The sequence below is a fragment of the Egretta garzetta genome, unplaced genomic scaffold (genome assembly GCF_000687185.1).
Source record: "Egretta garzetta isolate BGI_Z169 unplaced genomic scaffold, ASM68718v1 scaffold45, whole genome shotgun sequence".
Classification (NCBI taxonomy): domain Eukaryota; kingdom Metazoa; phylum Chordata; class Aves; order Pelecaniformes; family Ardeidae; genus Egretta; species Egretta garzetta.
Window position 1 is genome coordinate 426,818 of NW_009260028.1, and position 18,966 is coordinate 445,783.

General features: G+C 38.0%; 1 protein-coding gene across 1 annotated transcript in view; it reads left to right on the forward strand.

The window, feature by feature from the left end:
• The window catches only part of USP25 (ubiquitin specific peptidase 25), a 71,875-nt gene that overhangs the window by 30,794 nt on the left and 22,115 nt on the right, over positions 1-18,966 (forward strand). Inside the window, exons 5-14 of the mRNA XM_035896413.1 lie at positions 4,159-4,254; positions 5,161-5,237; positions 5,741-5,814; positions 7,299-7,447; positions 10,852-10,979; positions 11,763-11,858; positions 12,171-12,332; positions 14,125-14,333; positions 15,047-15,117; positions 18,821-18,960. Of these exons, the coding sequence (XP_035752306.1) occupies positions 4,159-4,254; positions 5,161-5,237; positions 5,741-5,814; positions 7,299-7,447; positions 10,852-10,979; positions 11,763-11,858; positions 12,171-12,332; positions 14,125-14,333; positions 15,047-15,117; positions 18,821-18,960 (1,202 nt within the window). The remainder of the gene's footprint in view (positions 1-4,158; positions 4,255-5,160; positions 5,238-5,740; positions 5,815-7,298; positions 7,448-10,851; positions 10,980-11,762; positions 11,859-12,170; positions 12,333-14,124; positions 14,334-15,046; positions 15,118-18,820; positions 18,961-18,966) is intronic.

The window sequence follows — 18,966 nt, forward strand, 5'->3', positions numbered from 1 at the left end:
CAATTTTTCTTCTTTCATGGGTGACCTCTAAGGAGAGATACATGGGGGCACCTTGTTTTCTATGTTATGAAATAAAGGAAGAAATGGGAAGAGGAAGTGGCCATATGAAGCATGAAGGCACTCGATGCCCTGATTTTTAGCAAGGCTTTACAGAGCAGTGAATTTTTCTGTATTCAGAAATTGGACTATTGCCTTTTACCCCTTTCTTCTGGATTTTAAAAAGAGAGTGTGGTGTTGGTCTATTCTTAGTTGTTCGGCACTTCAAGCTTGACTGGAATGTTCCCTAGTGAAAGAAAGATCTGCAATTAAAAAAGCAAAAGAAAACAGACCTAGAGAAGATAGTGTCAATTTTCTAAGCCTCTAGGTACGTACCATAAAAGGGAAGTTGCATGTTCAGTCAGAGCTGTGTAATTTCTCCCTTGCTCTCCCACCTTGTTCAAAGAGCAATTTGTCACCGTTTTTTCTTTTTTCTTTTTTTTTTTTTTTTTTTTAAATGTTTGCATTAGGTCATGAGATGGTGTGTAGGTACAGTATGGGTAGTATTGGGAACATGTCACAGGAGGGTGACAGGACAGTGTATTTTAGTAAGAAAGACAGGATGAAGTCATGCTTTACCAAACAGTTGTACAGAAATACTCATTTTTTGATTTTTAGATTGACTTTCTGCCTGGTATTTCTTTATTCGTCATATAATTTGTTTTAGTAATGTCCTCCAGTACTCCTTTACCTTCATTTTTCAGGGTGTAAAAAGCAGTTGGCATCTAGGAGGTGGTATGAAATAGATAAAAACAAGCTGTTGTCTTTGAAAAACGTCTTGCCCAAGCATTGAAACTAGCAGCTGAATGCCTTTAGCAATTCCAAAATGCTATTTCTTAGAAATACTGACCATGACAGACAATAGTAAGGCTGTGTGAAATGGTGTGACACCAGGCAAGTATATGGATTTGTGCAGAAACCTCTCTTTCTGCAAGCCTGCTAGTAAGAATCTATGGCAGTAGTTCGTAGCCTCTCCTTTGTTAACCTAAATTCCAGAATGAACTAACATTATTAATAATGTACTCATCTGTTTTGTCTACAGCTAAAAAAGGATTGTCTTAGTGTTGAAAGATGCTGTGGGGAGAATTTAGGAGAAGAGATCACTTCACTTGTTGTAACTTAGACAAGTAGAAGAAATAAGCATGGATGCCCTAAATATGGTGCTTTTATTTCTTTATAAGGTGAAGGCAGGTAGAGGCAAATTGGCTTAAAGTTGTAATATAAGCTACCAGCCGAGGAAAAAAAAAAAAAAAAAGCCATGTAATTTACTTCCATCTCCTTACTTGTTTTAAAACTATCTCGACTTGGTTTTGGTTTGGTTTTTATTTTTAACCTAGTATTAAGTACCATGTGACTTGACATTCCCTAGGATCACATTTCCTTGCAAACAAAGACCAAGTTTTAATATTCCCAGATTTTCAAGACTTTGGTTTACATCCTGTTGTTCTTCCAGTTGGTGGAAAGTAGAGTTTAATGCTAAGGTCGTGACAATCTCTTGATTTAGAATTAAAGCATGTGGTTGTACTTCAGGGAATCTTGCATGGTGGGGTGTTTTTTTCCTTTCCTATCAATATATTGAATCCAAATGCTATTAATAATTTGGCATGTAAAATTTTTAACACAGAAGTCATTGGTATAAATTTTGACTTTAAAAAAAATCCAAACCAAACAACAACCCTATCCTGTTTGCCTCAGCTAATTGGACTTTGTTTTTCTGGATTGTAAACTTGGGCATCCACTTAAAATCTCCAATCTGTTTTTGTTCTTTTTAATTTTGAAATTAATTTTTCTTCCTTGGTGTGTTCCTCAGCTTCCTTTGGTAGAACAAATACGGTGCTCTGTAGTTACTGCAGCCTCTTTGCTCTGCCAGTTCTCTTACCTCTTGCTGTCATATGAACAGATATTTTTTGCTGTGCGCAATGAGGCCAGCTACACATTTGGCCTCAATGGTATCTTCAGGAAACGTTTTGTTATCCAAGGAAGTGGGTTACTGTGCTACAGGTTAGCACATCCTTCCCCCTGTTTCAACATTATCGTTATGCCAGTGTCCTGGCCTGCTGATTGGCAATAATGAATGTTTGCTATGTATTAAACATGTAGGTTGCTTTAGAAGCTTTTCTTAATAATACATTATTCCAACATCAACATATTAAGAAATTATTTTTGCAGGCAGGATAGGCGATAAAATAGAGAATGTTTTAGATTATGAACTTGCTGTACAGTTTTTATTTTAAGATTGATTATAATCTTTTTTTTTGCGCGTTGTTGCACCTATAATATGCTTTAAAATTTACAGCCATGTGCTGTGATTACTTTATTAGTTCTTTTGTTTTAATATACAAGTCCTTTGTGGAACTGCATACTTTGTCCTGGGGACTGGCTTATGTCCTTTTGAAGATTTTGGGCTTTGTTTAGTCAGAATCACTGGTTTTTATGGTAATGCCCACATAATCTGGTCAAGGATCATCCTAATGCATTAAATGGAGCTTTCTCAAAAAACAAATAGAATTTTTCTAGTTTTAGAGAACTTTTATAGGCTTTAGAGACATATTTGTTCTGAGTAATCCTACTGACATCAGTAGCCAGTTGTTCAGCCTGAAGCTACAAGTATGCTTAAAACTCAGGCAAATTAGTAGTGTAAATTTGGGTAAGTAATGCAATAATTAATATTCAATGCCTATGTACTTCAGATTTAACAAAAGGAAGGTGAGATCTAGAGTATTCTGTGATCAATCATCTGTATTATGCATATGAATTATCACTGGTATTGAAGCATCTTGATAAAATATATCTGTATCTAAATTTGAAATTGTATTAGTTTTTAATAGATAACTTGATGAAAATAATAAGACAAAAAATTACTTTCACAGTTTGTTTCCCTGTTTTGTTGTGCTTTAAGTATGTAAATAGGAGACTGATTTTATTCTTAAATTATGATGATTTAATGCTGAATTAGGGCGGCATTTGACGAAGTCTTCAGTCTTTTCTGTGAACGTTGTTTATATTTGGCAGGTGTTTTGCAAGGTAGACTGGAAGAGCAAGTAAAACTTTGGAATTTATTTAACTGGAAGTATTTTTTAGGTATTATGCAGAACATATTCCAGTTCACTACGCACAGTTTTTAAAGCTGAAATAAAAGAGACTTTATGTACAAAAAGCTCTAAGCATACTAGATTGACATAGGAGTGACTAAACAAGTCTGCTGTTTGATGAGCATGTGAAATAGTTTGTCATCAGGTAATTCCAGTTAGACCAGCATCTGACATCTGTGCTGCCTTTGGATGATACTTTGTTCTAAACACAAGTTTAGGACAGGGCATTATGTGGGTTTTAATTTCACAAGTATTTGTCAACTATCTACTCAGGAGCATGAGTGATACCCCATCTCCACAGCATTTGTAACCTGTGGTTTAATCTCTGGTATGATGGATTTGTGTTTCAGTTCACTTGTTTTTCATTATACAGGCAGAAAGTATTTCTTCTGCTTCTCTCCCAGAAACCAGAAAAAGAACTTGATATTCCCCATGCACTATTCTTAAAAAAAAAAAAAAAAAAAACCAAAACCAAACCAAAACAAAAAAACCCCGAAAGTAGAAAGGAGAGCAGGTTATTTCCCTTACTTCTGTCAAAAGAAATAATATGATTTGTGTACACCCTATAAAGTTAGTCTTCAGTAAAAAATAAGCTTAAAAAGATACTAGGCAGTGTGTCGGCTCACAAGAAATTCTGTTAGAGATATAGAGGAATACTAATTTCAGTAAAATCGGTGCGTATCGTTGCAGTGCATTACTTCAGGCTCTGTAAGTCTCAGGAACAACAGTTCTGTCTTAAATGTAACTGAGCTTTTTGCTTGTCCATTCAGCCCCATTTCAAGTCAAACAGGCACATCGTTTCAGGGAGCTTTCAGTTGCTGAAATGTAACTTCCCCTCCCCTAGAACTATATTATTTTGTAAAACTGACAAGTAAAAAGCGTGCAACACTGCCTTGGTAGTACTATAAATAAGCTTATATATTACTATGGTGATTGGCTGGATATACGGTTAGTTCATTGGGTAACACTTCTGTAAAGTAGATTTTTGTTACCACTTTGTTAAACATTTTTAATTCTTCTTCAAATACAGGAACATAGGAATCTACCTTTCATGCGTGAATTGAGGTACCTGTTTGCACTTCTAGTTGGTTCGAAGAGAAAATATGTTGACCCATCAAGAAGCAGGTGATTTCTGTGTACTTTTATTCAAGCTTATGTGTGTTTTCATACAGTCATCTGGCAATAGGAAATACTTAAAATGGACAACAAAAATTCAAAATGTCCACAGGAAAAAACCTTCCAATTATCAGTCTTTGAGCTTTTTGTCTAATACTACATGAGCTCTAGTAACTTCTATTAATAAAAAATAAAAAAATTCCAGACAGTGCAACTATTTTATTGTCTATTATTTTGACTATTACTTTCTTCCTATTATTTTAGAAACTAACAAATAATTCCACATTCTTGATTTTAGGGTTTAGTTTAGCTTCTAAATCTGTGGGTTTTGAAAGAGCTTTATTCTTCTGATCTAACAGTACATCCAGGGCTGCTACAGTCCTAGTATACTGTATGTAGATATTGTTTTGGAGGGTCCTAATATTTATATTCAGGATACTTGCCTAAATCATAGTGGGTATATTTTGCTTTTCTGAGAAACATTTTTGTTTCTTCAGGTGCTTTATTTTTCCCACATGAAGTTATATAGCTAAGGTGTTTAATTACAACAGCATGCTGAATTTAGTGCTCGATGAAAGTAATATTAGTCACCACTTGTTAGATACCAAAGATTTTGAACAATGGAATTCAAAAGATGCCTTTGGACTAACATGGTATGAAAGCTGAGCCCAAGTAATAAGGATCACAGGATAGTGTAATGGCTGAGGAACACCAGAGCCTTAGTGTGCTCTAAGAGCCACCCATAAAAAAACCAGTCATGGCATAGTCTTAAACATAGTGTGATATTTTTTTTATTTTATTTTTTTTGTAAGATCTTGCGGGGGGGGTTACTGCTATACTGATCTTCTAAGGTGACACCTCATTGTATTCTGTTATGTATGTGAACATACACTCATCATTTTATATTTTTCAACAGCAAGATGTCAGTGAATTTACACACAAATTATTAGATTGGCTAGAAGATGCCTTCCAAATTAAAGCTGAAGAAGAGAGGTAAGATTTTTTTTTTTTCTAGCTCTCTGTCCAACTCTGTTGGATCGTTTTCAGCCATACAGTGAGAAGTGGATTTTTGCTTGTTTGGTTTGCTTTTTCTTATCAAAATGTTCAGTATACTTCTCTTCTCAGAAGTAATACTCGTCATTTCTTTAAGTAAGCATCTGTAAACTGCCTTTTGAATACATAATTGTTTCTAGAGTGTTGCAGAAAATAGGTTTTTACAAGGGTTTTGTACAATTTAACCACTCAAGAATAGAATGTGATTTACATAAATTTTCCTAGAATGAAGCACTTCTAAAACTTAATTTTCAGAATATACTTACCATTGCAAATATGTGAATCATTGTTATTGTCATTAGAGGAAAGTACGAAACTTAATGAACAGTAACTGAGTAAAATAGGCAGCATTTCCATAATGAATTCAGAATATTCTACTCAGTTTTATAAAAGTTCGTAGCTTTGTGTTTGATTTTTTGCACTAACACACTTTCTGTTTTCAGGGATGGAGAGAAACCAAAGAACCCAATGGTGGAGTTATTTTATGGACGATTTCTAGCAGTAGGTGTACTTGAAGGTATGCATCTGAATTTACTTGGACTTCTATGCTTGTGTCTGTTCAGTGCTTGTCTAAGTACACAGGTAAATGATGCAGTTGTAGCATTTTAGCTACTTCTGCACAAGTACACCTGGAGAATATGCATTCGGTCTGTGACAAAAGATTTTTCCTGAGAATATGAGTCTGAAGGTAAAAGTGAGCTGCAGTGGTCCAGAAAGACTGTTCTGATAACTTTCAGGAGCTGAGCATATGTACTTAAAGTGCAGTAGAAGTTAGGGTGACATGCTGAGCAAAAATGCTTGCAGGAAATTATTATCAGGGCACTTCTTTTGCCACTTACGAATGGTATACAGAAGGCAAATTACTGTATTTCGTTGAGCTAGTCTCTTGCACTCTCTCTGCTTCATTTAATGCAGTTTGAAATTTCAATTATTGCATTTTCTTCTGCACAATTTCTGGTATGGATAACTCACCCTCTTAAAAGTACGATTTGTTGAAATCAAGTCACTGGAAACCTGCTCAAGGGCAGTGTCAGAGAGAGTACTGAGGAAGAAGAGACTGTACAGCAAGCTTCCCTTTATCTTATCTGCATAAAGTTAGTAGATCTGCACAACTTCGGCATACTCTATTTCCAGGAGACCAGCAGTTGTGAAAATGTTTTTAATGTTGGTGATTCTATCCCCCATACCGAGAGAGAACGACTCCTGAGATGCATTTGAAGCATCTGTATGAAGCAGCTATAATCTTCATAAAGTGGCTGCCGGGTTGTTTCTCGTCCTGGAACAGCATATCTAATGATTTGTTGTCAGATTTCAAAACCATTCTGCAGATTCCTTGCTACTAGCTAGCATTCTTGCTCTTTTCCATTTGCGTACTTTCACTCACCATGTTCTCTTCTTAACTGAGGAGATGTAAAAACCAAACCAATGAAAAGAAAGTGGCAGATATAAGACTTGTTACTGACTTTAGGATGAAATAAATTGAAACCACTTTGTCACCCATATTTGTCCTCATGTTTGAGCTTACATCTTTATACACTGTTAGCAAATTATGATCTTTTTTTCAGGACAGAAATCATGAATGTTCTCTTTTGTGGTTTATTTTTGCAAAATGTACTTATACAAAGGGTCGATTCATACCAGCAATTCCATCGACTTTGCTGATACAATGTAGGGTTGTATTACTGAGCTGCTATTTGCAGGAGGAGGACTTTGATTTATATGTGTAAGACTTCCCATACATCTGTGGTGCCAAGCCATTTGGAGTTTTGCTTATTACCAATAGTTGGAAAAACAGTACAAAAAACAGGCTGAAGAGGAAAGTAATTTTCAATACTACATTCCAGTGACTTTGAGTAACTTGTTTTCATACATATTGAATAGTTCAATAAGAAAATGTCGGTATTGTTCAGTAGACTAGGTTAGGTGACCTAGGATTATTAGGGGCTTTTAAAGGTAAATGTTTGTTCCTAAAACCTTAACTGTTTAATTTCTTATGTGAAGGTAAAAAATTTGAAAACACAGAAATGTTTGGCCAGTATCCACTCCAGGTTAATGGCTTTAAAGATCTGCATGAGTGCCTAGAAGCTGCAATGATTGAAGGGGAAATTGAATCTCTTCATTCAGAAAACTCCGCAAAGTCTGGTCAGGAGGTGAGTTAAGTGCTCCTGTGGGCTTCTCTCAGGGTGTTGTAGTGCTCTTTATTTTTCATTGGGGTTCACGGATGGGGTTTTTTTGTGACCTGCTGCTGTGCAGGTTCTGATGTGTGGTGTAATTTGATTGTTAATTTGGGGTTTGTATATCTTTTGGAGTATCCAAAGTATCTTCTTTTTGTATTTTTCATAAGATACGAAGTTCATGCTTATTAAAAGCTGGCACAGTTAAGTGCTTACAGTGATTTGGCACAGGCTGGTTCCCACCTGTTGCTGATATTTGATCTCCAAGGAGGTCATGGGTATAATGTCCTGTGGTAGCTGACTACTCCTCTGACTGACTTGCAAACAGCAAGAATCCCTCAGCACCCTAGCTATCTTCCCCTCTCCCCTTTTTACTGATGTTTGCCAGCATCCTCCTCTTTGCCCCCTACAGTGGGCGACTCTTCTCTTTGCTCACGGTGCTGGGCAGACAATACTTGTTCTATGGGCTGCTGTTCCTCGCAGGAGAGCTCTTGCTAGAGCGGGAGGCTGCCAAATATCAGATGATGCTGGAGGCATGGGTGGAGGGATTCAGGTGGAGCATCACTAAGAAGTGAGGTATGCAGTGTATGGTGTTGGGATGAGGTGATGAATGAGATTTCTTGTGCAGATGTCACAGGTTAGGGGGAAAAGAGGTGGTTGGACCGATGGTGGTTGTAGAACCAAGAGGGTGTACTCTGAAATGTCCCCTTTTACTGTTGGCATGCATGTATATGCCCAGCATTTCTCTCTGGCAGAGCTAATAACCTGTGGGTTACTGATGTGGAAATATGGGAATCCCCATTGCTCGTGAAGGCTGAGCTACTTTCTCTTTACACAGTTGTTCATGTTTCATCACAGTTATTTCAAACATGAAGTCTTAGGAGGGTTCTACTTAAGTAAAATGTGCAGGTATATTTTCTTCCTTGATATCAATCTTTTGCAGTAATGAAATTTTGCTTCCTTTAATCCTATCAACATACACACAGGGTTTGATTAGTAAGCCTAGTGATACACACTGAAATCATCCTCCAGTCTGAAGTTGTATTTCCAATTTTGTGTTATCAACAAAAGTTCTATAGCATCCCATTTGCAGTCCCTTTTTTTGGTCAGCTGTTGCTGACCAAATACTGATCAACCAAATTGGATGTTAACAAGCATTTTCAAATGTATTTGCACATCTTACTGGATGTGTTCTTTTTTCACAGGATGTTTCAATTTTTTTTTTTATTCCAGCACTTCTTACAATGAGCATGTTTCCTGAAATATACCTGGAAGAAAAAAAAATCTAGATCTAGAGTGTTAAGCTTTGATTTCTGTGAACTGTCAGGGTTTTAATCAGCTTGGCTTAGCATGTTGAAATGGAAGTGAAATAGTCATATAACAGATTGACAACAGTGGCAAAACAAGAAAGGTAATGTCTTAAGTCTTAATGTAGAGAAACATTATTGCGTTATTACCATGGCGAAGAACATTGCTTATATTGCCCTGAAGTAATTCATTTCTAGTGGTTGCTGCTGTTAGTAGTTATTCTTAAACATGATGTCTCAAACATGTTACGGTGCACTGGAAGGTTTGGAAGTACTGAAGTAAGCTGAATTTCTTGTAGTTTTAACAAAGTCTGTCTCTGCTGAACAAAGGCTTCAAGTGGCATTTGTCTGAGCTGGTAGATATCAAAGCTTAAAGAGAAGAATGTTAATGTGGTAATCGCATGTGTTGAAAGATCCATTTTATCCTGAAATACACATTCAATTTTTTTTTCCTTGTTCCCACCATTGCCTCTAAAAGGGTATTTAACTTGTTTTATTATTATTGCTATTAATTGCAATGCCTAAAAGCCTCAGCCATGGTGTAGGGTGTCAGCAAGCAAGCTAATGTACAAACAGAAAAAGACATTCGCTGTCCCAAGGAACTTAAATCCAAACGCACATACTTGCAGTTAAAGTGTGGGGAAAATAAGTTAACGTTTGTCAGCATCATGGTTGATGAACTTAAGCACATCAGCAGCTTAGTCATCGTTAAGTGGTTTGGAGGCCTTACAATAAAAGGTTTTTAGGGGGAAGGGCTGTGGTGTGGCTTTGCTGACTTTAGCATTGAAACTTACTGCTCTGTGAAGTTGCTGCAAGAGAGAAGTCATGATTGTCTCCTTTAAAACTGAAAAGGTGGTTAGTGGAGGCTGACATAGGCAGGAAAAGGGAAGGCAGCTCATTTTGCCTGTAAACAGATGTGAGGAGTGATGCTGAAGGCAATGAACTTGGAAAATTCAGCAACATCCTGGAAATCTGTTAGCGTGACAAAGCTATGGGCGCTGAGCCCGAGCAAGGGGAGAAGAGAGGAAACACTGCAGTGAGAGATTGAGTGATGAGAACCTAGACCCGTATTTTAGCCATGTGCACAGGAAGAACAGGCTGTCTTGGAGGTATTGTATGACAAGGTGATTCAAGACACTTGGTTGAATAGGAGAGCTTGAAGCGAGCCCTAAGTCAAATGCCACGTACAGGCTGTGGGCATTGAAGTCAGAAATGTGTGGCAATGGTGTCCACAAGAATTGGGGAAGCTTGAGTTGATGGTTAGACATCCATAATATATTAAATGGATAGACTGTGGGTTTTATGTTGCAGAGTGGAGAGAAAAAAGGATTCTAATGCTGGAACTGGAGCTGAATTTGTTTTGTAGTTGAGAAGTGGGGTATGTAAGGAAAGAAATGAAGACGAAGGGTAGACTGAATACTCAGAGAAAGCTGGGATAAGGTGATGATAACACGGGTTGGTCCATGGATGGACTAGCAGTGATTAGAGGCATGAGTAGAAACTTCAGGAGAGGATGTTAGTATGGAGGAGATCTCAAGAAAAAGTATCAGTTTTTCAGTGCTGAGAGCGCTTGTATGACCCAGCCGAAAGTACTCACTGATCCTGCTTCAGAGGAGGTCATTAGAAACTTTGAGTGATATCAGGTGAATGAAAGGGTCAGAAACTTGAGTCTGAGGCATCTAGCAGGATAGACCACTTGATAGAGTATAAACAACTCTTGCAGTGGCCTTCCGGAGTTAAAGAACTGGGCATTTGGCAAGGCAGGTAGGTTCAAGCGTAGGCTGTTTTTAGAACGAGCGAGACAAGTGTGAAAGGAAGAAGCCTCCCTGCCTACTCTGCTTTAAAGTGGATAGCGATAGATGAGTTGCGAAGCTCTGATGCAGCATGGGTGATAAATGGTCTGTGTTTACAGTGAAGGTGAAAGATGGGAATTTTGGAAAGCTTACACCGATCCACCCTCTAAAACCAGTTTCTCCCATAGCTATGTCAGTCTGCAGGTATTGTGACATTATTACCAAAGTTCTGCTATTGGAAGGCATTCATTGTGGGGTTTTCTGTTTTTCTTTTGTTCAGCACTGGTTCACTGAGCTTCCTCCTGTCTTAACTTTTGAGCTATCAAGATTTGAGTTTAATCAGGCTTTGGGGAGACCAGAGAAGATACACAACAAATTAGAATTCCCTCCAATTTTATATCTGGACAGGTACTGTATAATATTATCAACAAAGTCCTAGTATGAATATGAATTAAAACTCATGAGTTTGGTAAGGTTACTGGTGCATCTTATACTTGCTTACAGTAAATTTCTTTTCTAGCTGGACAAGTTACAATTTTCATGGGTTTAATCTATTTCAGAAAATACATAGATAACAATTTAAGACCTACTGCTACTTTGTGCAAAAACCTGCTTACACTTCAGTCTTTAATTTATTGCTAGGTAATTGTGTACACAGGCAAAATACTCTGAAAAATCACACTGTTTATGAGTCCATTTGGGAAAGAGGGTGAGTAGTCAGGTATTTCATGGCATTCTAGATAGACTGTATGTGTTGAAGAGGATTCTGAACATCACTGCATGCTGTGTATATGTCGAGGTGAAATACTTGGTTTTCAGTTGATGCTGAATGTTATTTGTGAGCCTAAACAATGAAACAGGAGTATTGCTACATGGTTGCTACTTAAACCACGTAATTTAGAAGCTTTCTAGTATGTGTTTGTATGAATTTTTAAGACACATCCATGGTATGAACAGAGCTTTTGACACTGGGGATAAAGCATCTTCTGAAAATTGTGGAAGGGGAGGCTTACTGGGGTTACCATTTTTTTTGAGTTCTGTTTTTCTGCTTAACGTGTTGTAGGTAAAACAAGGCTCTAGGGAGGGTTGGTTCTTCTTAGCACTTAGCAGCATGGCTGACGGGTACAGGCCTCAGTTTCAGTGTTGGAATACTATGGGCTGACATTTCTTTCCAACTTTCATGTTTTACAGGTATATGCACAAAAACAGAGAAATAACACGAATTAAACGGGATGAAATCAAGAGACTCAAAGAGTACCTCACGGTTTTACAGCAGAGATTAGAACGGTACTATAGATAACTGTTCCCAGTGTAAATGCAAGTAATATTATGGGCTACATAGAATAACTCCTTCCAGCTATGCACTTTGTGTGTAGTTATTTGCTCTAAATTTCCCTGCTGTATCTCTTTTCTTTTACCGTTTTCCTTGGAAACTGTGTATAAGCGCAGTAGTTCTGGTGCATGAAACATGCTAGGAAAGGCTTGCTTTATTTAATTGCAGTCAACAAGAAAGAAAATCCTCTTCTTTTTTTTTTGGTTTTTTTTTTTGTTGTTGTTGTATATGTGAGTCATGGCATTAATACGTTTTATGGTTAACAGATATTTAAGCTATGGTTCTGGTCCTAAACGATTCCCCTTGGTAGATGTCCTGCAGTATGCCTTGGAGTTTGCCTCCAGCAAGCCGGTGTGCACGTCTCCTGTCGATGACCTGGGTGCTAGTGCCCCTGCCAGTGGCACGCTGCCGGCCCAGACATTGCCCAGGTAAGGGCTGCCTCCTGCTCTCCCAGGGTGAGAGGCCAGTCATCCCCTCAGTGCCAGCCTGGCCTCTCAGAGAGAGGGGAGGAAGTTTAACTGTTTCGTTCACCGGATTAATTCAACGAGGCATCTCGTAAGGGGGTATAGTGTAAAGTTTCTTCTCTCTTCCTAGCAGCATTTTTCAGCACAACAGACTTAAGTAAATAAACCAAAATGTTAATAGTCTGGATTTGTCTGATGCGCTTCTAAAAATGTCTTTGGATGGAGAATTACTATTTTCAAACAAAGCACAATTCCACCTACAATTCCAAATAGACACAATATCTGGTAATGTCATTGCTTCTCGAGTGTGTTGTTTAAGAATCTTAATTTGGGCAGCACGTGTGTTCTGTGGAGCTTCAAGGTTTCTGGTGCACAATTTTTGTGTTAATTTTTGCCTGGGAGTTAAGCCCCTTTTCTGCTTTGCTGCTTACATTTCTGACTGAGATTGTCAGGAACCTAACAGACCTTTTAAATGCAGACTAGCCAAAGTAACAGCTTTATTGAACCTTTATCCCCCGATGTTCTCATGATTGAAGCTAATAGTAACTACTAGTAACAGTTAATAAAGTAGAGTATGACTTAGGATAGGGTTTGGCTAGGTGGGTGCTAACAGTTTATAACAGAGCTTTTTATATTGCAATTGGAATTGGAAAGTAGGGTTCTAGGTTCTGGTCCAGTCAAGGTGGTCAACTTACTACTTCAGAGAAGTTACATAAATGAGTCTAAAAGTCCTTCAAAATATTTCAAACATCTTGCTGATATAATGCCAGTAGAAATAATGATGACTGATAGGAAGACAAACTTTTAAGATACCATTGTTTGCATGAAATGCAGTATCAGAAATAGCATACTTTGAACAAAGTCCTATATAGCAATTTTGTTCTATAAAAATATAGGTATTATGACTTTTTTGTCAATCTGTAAAAACACAACTGCATGTTATGCAGAGTGATATTGTCAGCTCTTAATGTTAGAACTTTCTAAACTACTGAAGAATCCAGGTTCCTCAGGTTGTATCATGATGCTGCACAAAGTAAAAAACAGTGGCTTGCTAGAACTTCAGATTCCTTTATGTGTATGATTATGTATAGGTGGTCTTGATAGGAGGTGAAAAATCTGTAACATTTTAATTTTTAATGTTCTGCTGCTCCTGTAGAATTCTCCTAAGTTGGCTGTTTTTCTGTTTTGAGTTACAAGACTTATTTGGAACAAGTTTAGATGGCTTGGTGCTAAATTTCCAGTGTGCCATAAATATCAGAGGTCTTTTCAGTGTTGCTGTTAAGTTGTAGGTAGGCAAGTCTGCTAGACAGAATAACTTCTTCATGTCTTAAACACAGAACTTGTATTTATTGGATTTCATGGTCAATGGGCCATAAGACAAGCTGCAGCAATTTTTCTCTCTGCAGCTTGGCCATAAACATTTCAAACCACAGTGATTACTTGTATGACGTTATTTGAATGTGTTGAATAGCATTTCAAGTAAAGCAAACTGTGGCTTGACCCATCCAATTCCTTTATCGTTGTTAAAGGCAACCAGAATTGTTATTGTGCTAACATGTAATTCACCACAAAGTTTTCAAAAGTTATACAGTAATTCTGTATTGATGTTGTAGGTACCTTTCCTGGATTACACTGTAGGAAATTATTACCTTTAAAAATTCTTTTTTTCAGATGAAAAGCTTATTTTTATGGTGTAGCTTTTAGCTTGTATACATGATGATTCAATTTTTGTATTTCGTGTTTTGAATGAATGCAGCACAGTAGAGCAACAGGGGCCTTCATCTTCAGATGTTCCAAGCACATCTCCCGTACAAAGATCAGTAATACATAAACCATTCACGCAATCACGAATTCCTCCTGATCTGCCAATGCATCCGGCACCCAGGCATATCACTGAGGAAGAGCTCTCTGTCCTAGAAGGCTGTTTACATCGCTGGAGGACTGAAGTAGAGAATGACACTAGAGGTAATGCCACAACCTGGAGAATGCATTTGCTGTTGGAAAGTATTTGTGGAAGCGGGGGCGGTCGCCCTAATGTCCATGTGTCTGCCGAATTGCTTGTTTCATACTTCCAAACTTCCCTCTGGCACACAGGAAGGAAAGTCAGAGACTGTAGTAGACTGGAGGTATATAAACTGAAGATGCAAACTGGGCATTGAGTGAAGTGTACATGGGTGTTTCAATGCAGGGTTCTGTGTGCGTGGTGTTGAGGGGAGTAGAGCGAAACAGAGGTGGGATCCACGCCGAGGAACGTCCCTGCAGATGTGTTTGGGCTGTCAGTGTGATAGTGGCTGGGCCCATGCCATGACTTGGTGCTCTGCGGGGGAGTTTAGGGTAGAGTGACCCCTTCTATAAGGGAAAATTCAGCAAATTTCTGAGCAAAGGCTTTTTGGAGTGGGTAGAGCTTACAGTCTGTTCTGCTGCCCAGAGGAAAACAAGGGAAGTAGTTGTTCCAGCAGGGTTGGGTTTGGTTGAGCTCTAAGAAACAAGCAGCAGCATATAACGAATCACTCTCTGCTTTATCATCCGAGAAGGTTTGGTGTTTGGCATGTAGGTAGATAACATGACAAATGTGAAATGTACCCTTGTTTGGCTTTTAATGAGAGAAAAGAAAGATGTAGCTATGTGCAATTATGCAGCCTCATGGAAGAGAGCTTCTTTTTTTATTTATCTTTTAGATTTACAAGAAAGTATATCTAGAATACATCGGACAATTGAATTGATGTACTCTGACAAAACAATGGTCCAAGTAAGTACAACTTCTGCATGAGATAATTCAGAATAGATCCTTTTTGTCACTTCTATTAAAGTTCTTAAATGCTTGAAAATAGGGCAAGTATACAACAATTACATATAGTGGTTTGAGAAATTTCATTGGAGAGTCATAATGGGTTTTGCAAACCTTTTTAATTGTGCACCATCAGATGAAAGACAGCGTCACAGTATTTTACAGGTGACATACTTAAGTTTAAGCAACTTTGTGGTGAAAAGCCCAAATACGTTCTATCTCTGATCTACTTTTTTGACTTGAATGCAGAGCTTCAGTTTTTGTATAACTCCAATAAAATTTTCTCACACCAGTTTGACCGTATTGCTAGGTAATCTTACGACTTTAAGGTGGCAAAGCATGAGACACAAAACCCTGTTATTTTTATACTTCATGCTTATTGCCATTGTGTATTGCGACTTCCATACTAATACTGGGGAATTCAAGGCTCCTAATTTTAATTTGCAGTTAATAATGCCAGTGGGTTTTGTTGTCATTGTTAGTTTGGGTTTTTGTGGGGTTTTTTAAAACTGTCTAGATTTAGTATCAGTCACAACCTTGACTATGAGCCTAAGCTGCCTTTTAGGGAGATTTTCATGCTGTGTAGTCTGAAGAGCATTTTTAGAATGCTTTACCACAGAGTCGTGGCTCCTCTGGTATTTCTTATGTTCACATACTCATGTTCACTCACTTTGAGAGGTTTTAAGGTTAAGGATTACTTCCTCTGTTACTTCTTGTTAGTAAAAAGAACTATTTTCCTTCCAAATAAGATCTGTTCAGTTTACACTTTCCCTTAAGGTACGTTTTCATTTTGTACGTGGCTTGTAAGAGTTCTTGCCAGCTGAACTCGGATGTTAAGGATTTCAGGCAGACTTGCCTAGATGGCTTTCTTTAAGCTTGCTACTGGCAGGCATTTCTTTTCCTTAATACTTGTGTTTTAACAGGAAGGCTAGAGGCTACGTGTCATCTAACAGTAAAATGAAGTAATTCGGTGATCTCACATCTGAATAGCTTGCCTGTGTTGGCTCAGGTGTTATAGGAGGAAATGCCCCTGGATGGTGAATATATTAGTCAGCAATCATTACAATGGCCAAGGGAGATTACTTAGTAAAACGCTTTGTCCTAGTGTGGATTTGTATAATGTAGACTAGATCTTCTTGTTTGTTTCGAAACAGAATTCCAGAAACAGAGGAGGGTGAAGATGGTATATAGATTTGGGGGGGGGAGGGGTTTCCTGTGCTATGCCTGAAAGTAGCAATGTCTAAGTGATTGTTAGGGAACAGGCAGGTACTGAACCCACCTAAAATCAAAGGCTGGAAGCGAGGGCTGCCCTACTGCAGCTCAGCTGGTTTTGTCCCTGTGGGTGTTTTGGCACAGTAGGAAGGAGGCAGATGCATATAGCTGTCTACTTTCCCCCTGCCTGCCTCTGCATCTGGGCAATTGGATAGTTTAGCATCACCCCATTCTCTGGGAGCAGTTTTACAGTATCGATCTTTTCCTCTGAACGATACAATTGTAGGACTGAAAGCTTTTATTTTATGAGTCAATAAAGTCTGGGCACATAAAACTAGACTTTTTAAGGAAAACTTAACTATATTTGCAAGATACTTCCTAGCGTTTGTATGAACTGTTTAAGAAGCTCTTAATTTTCTCCTTGTGTACCCTTTGATTCTAAGGAAACTCCAGTTGTCCATAAAAACCCTTGTCAAGTTGTCATACGAAATATATTCCCGAAATTCTTATTTTGTCTTGTCCTCCTGAATGAATAGATTTCATCAGCTGCTTATTTGGGTATTTCCCTCCTCCTGAACGTGCTGTGAAGAAATGAGACACATCTGTTTTTCCTGTGGGAATTCTTTGATATATCAGCTTTGATAAATCTGTTCTGTAGCTACATGTGACGAGGGTGGTGAAGCTCCATTTCTGTTTCATGAGTAGTAAGTGTAAGCTAAGAAACTTAATCCCAACTATTTACTTGTTGTGTTGCCCTGTGCCGTTAATTGCTGTTGATATAATGGCTTATCGCAAGAGATGCCTGTTGGCACTTAACTTGCCTGTCCCCCAGCCACAGACCTCTGTGAGGAACCTTCCTGGAAGCTCAGTGTGGACGACTGACAGCAAAGGGTAGGGGCACTCAAGCTGGCCCAGTTAGCATGATTTTAAGTAAAATGATTTAAATTCACCTGGAATTTTCACGCTCTATTTTAAGATAAGCGATTTTATTGTCAAAGTCTGAAGAGACTTCACTTAGCTTTTTTTTTTTTTTTTTTTTTTTTTTTAAATCAGGATTTGCATATGTTTATGTGCATACGCTTGGGCTTGCAGTCATTTTAAGATGGGTTTCACACTGGTTTGATAGCAGATGTTAAAAACCCCAGAGCATTCAGATTTAAGGACTTGCTAGGATTTCTTCTCCATATACTTCTTGTGCTAGGGAGATTTACAGTGCAGTTTGGTCTCTGGGATGACAGTCTGTTTGATTCCAGCTGCTGTGCAGTCAGCCAGCTTTACAGTTCAAGGGGAATTGCAAAATCTCCAGCACTTGCATATAGCCTGGAAGAGAATGATCAGGTTAAAAATAACTTCAAGGAGTTTCTCAAGTCATAGTTTTGTATGTATTTATGGTTACTAACTATTGTGGTGCTCAAATGATATTTGCAACAAATATTTAGTACACCTTACGTTAAATAGACCATTTATCTACAGTCCAGACTGTGACACCAGTAGAAGATGGTTTCAGTTTTTTCATCCTGGCTAAGCTGCTGTCATTCAGGCATACTGTGCATAGCAGGGAAGATCAGTTTTCCCTTTTATGTTGCATGTGCTGTTTGAGCAGGTTAAAATGAGCTGATCACCAAGATGATTTTAAAAGACGTGTAAGTAAGGAAGCATTCATTCATTCTGCTGCTTCTTCAGATTTCCAACTACTTGCACAGAAATGAAGTTTCCTATTCTTCCTACTTGTCGGTGAACATGTGTAACCTGGGATACATTTTACATTCATCTTAGAAACTGGTATCTTCTTTCCTTGCCTCAGGAGAAGGGGGAGAGGACCTCTTCATGTGTTCCATCCTTCTCTTGGCAATGCTTTTACTGATACCTTTAAAATACTGGAAAACAGTTGTATTCCTATTCTACTGTAAGAATTTTACCTTTGGATAATGGAAGTATTCAACTCCCAGATGATCCTTTAAACAAACTCTCTTACTTGGCACATAGAAAGCACAGAGCTTATTACTTTGAATTTGCATATGCCTTTCCAGACTTAAGAACAAGTTTAGCAGGTCAGAACTGGAGCAAATCATGGACACTGAAGGCTGACATATTTGAGGGTTTTTTTTGTAGATACAAGGGAAGTAGGCATATTAAGGAATTAAGAAAAGAGGATGCCTGGCAGTAAAGACAGCAGAGTAGACATTTATGGTATAGACTCAGTAATGTTTTTAACATCTCTTGTAACTAGTAGTGGTAAGTAAAATAGTTCAAAGTCCTTTTGCTTAGTGGGTTGCTAGTTTTACCTTTTTGTTTTTCCTCTGTGTCATGTTTTGATCCTGTGTAACTTTTTTTTTTTTTGTTACTTTTATTTAATGTAGTTATTATTGCTGGAAGGTATTAGGAACTAAATGCTGGCAAGGAGAGTTTGACATTTTGGGTTTTTTGTTCTGTTTGTTTTGGTTTTTTTAAGGTTCCTTATAGGTTGCATGCTGTGCTAGTTCATGAAGGTCAAGCTAATGCAGGACACTACTGGGCATATATTTATGACCACCACCAGAACAGATGGATGAAATACAATGATATTTCTGTGACAAAGTCAACTTGGGAAGAGTTGGA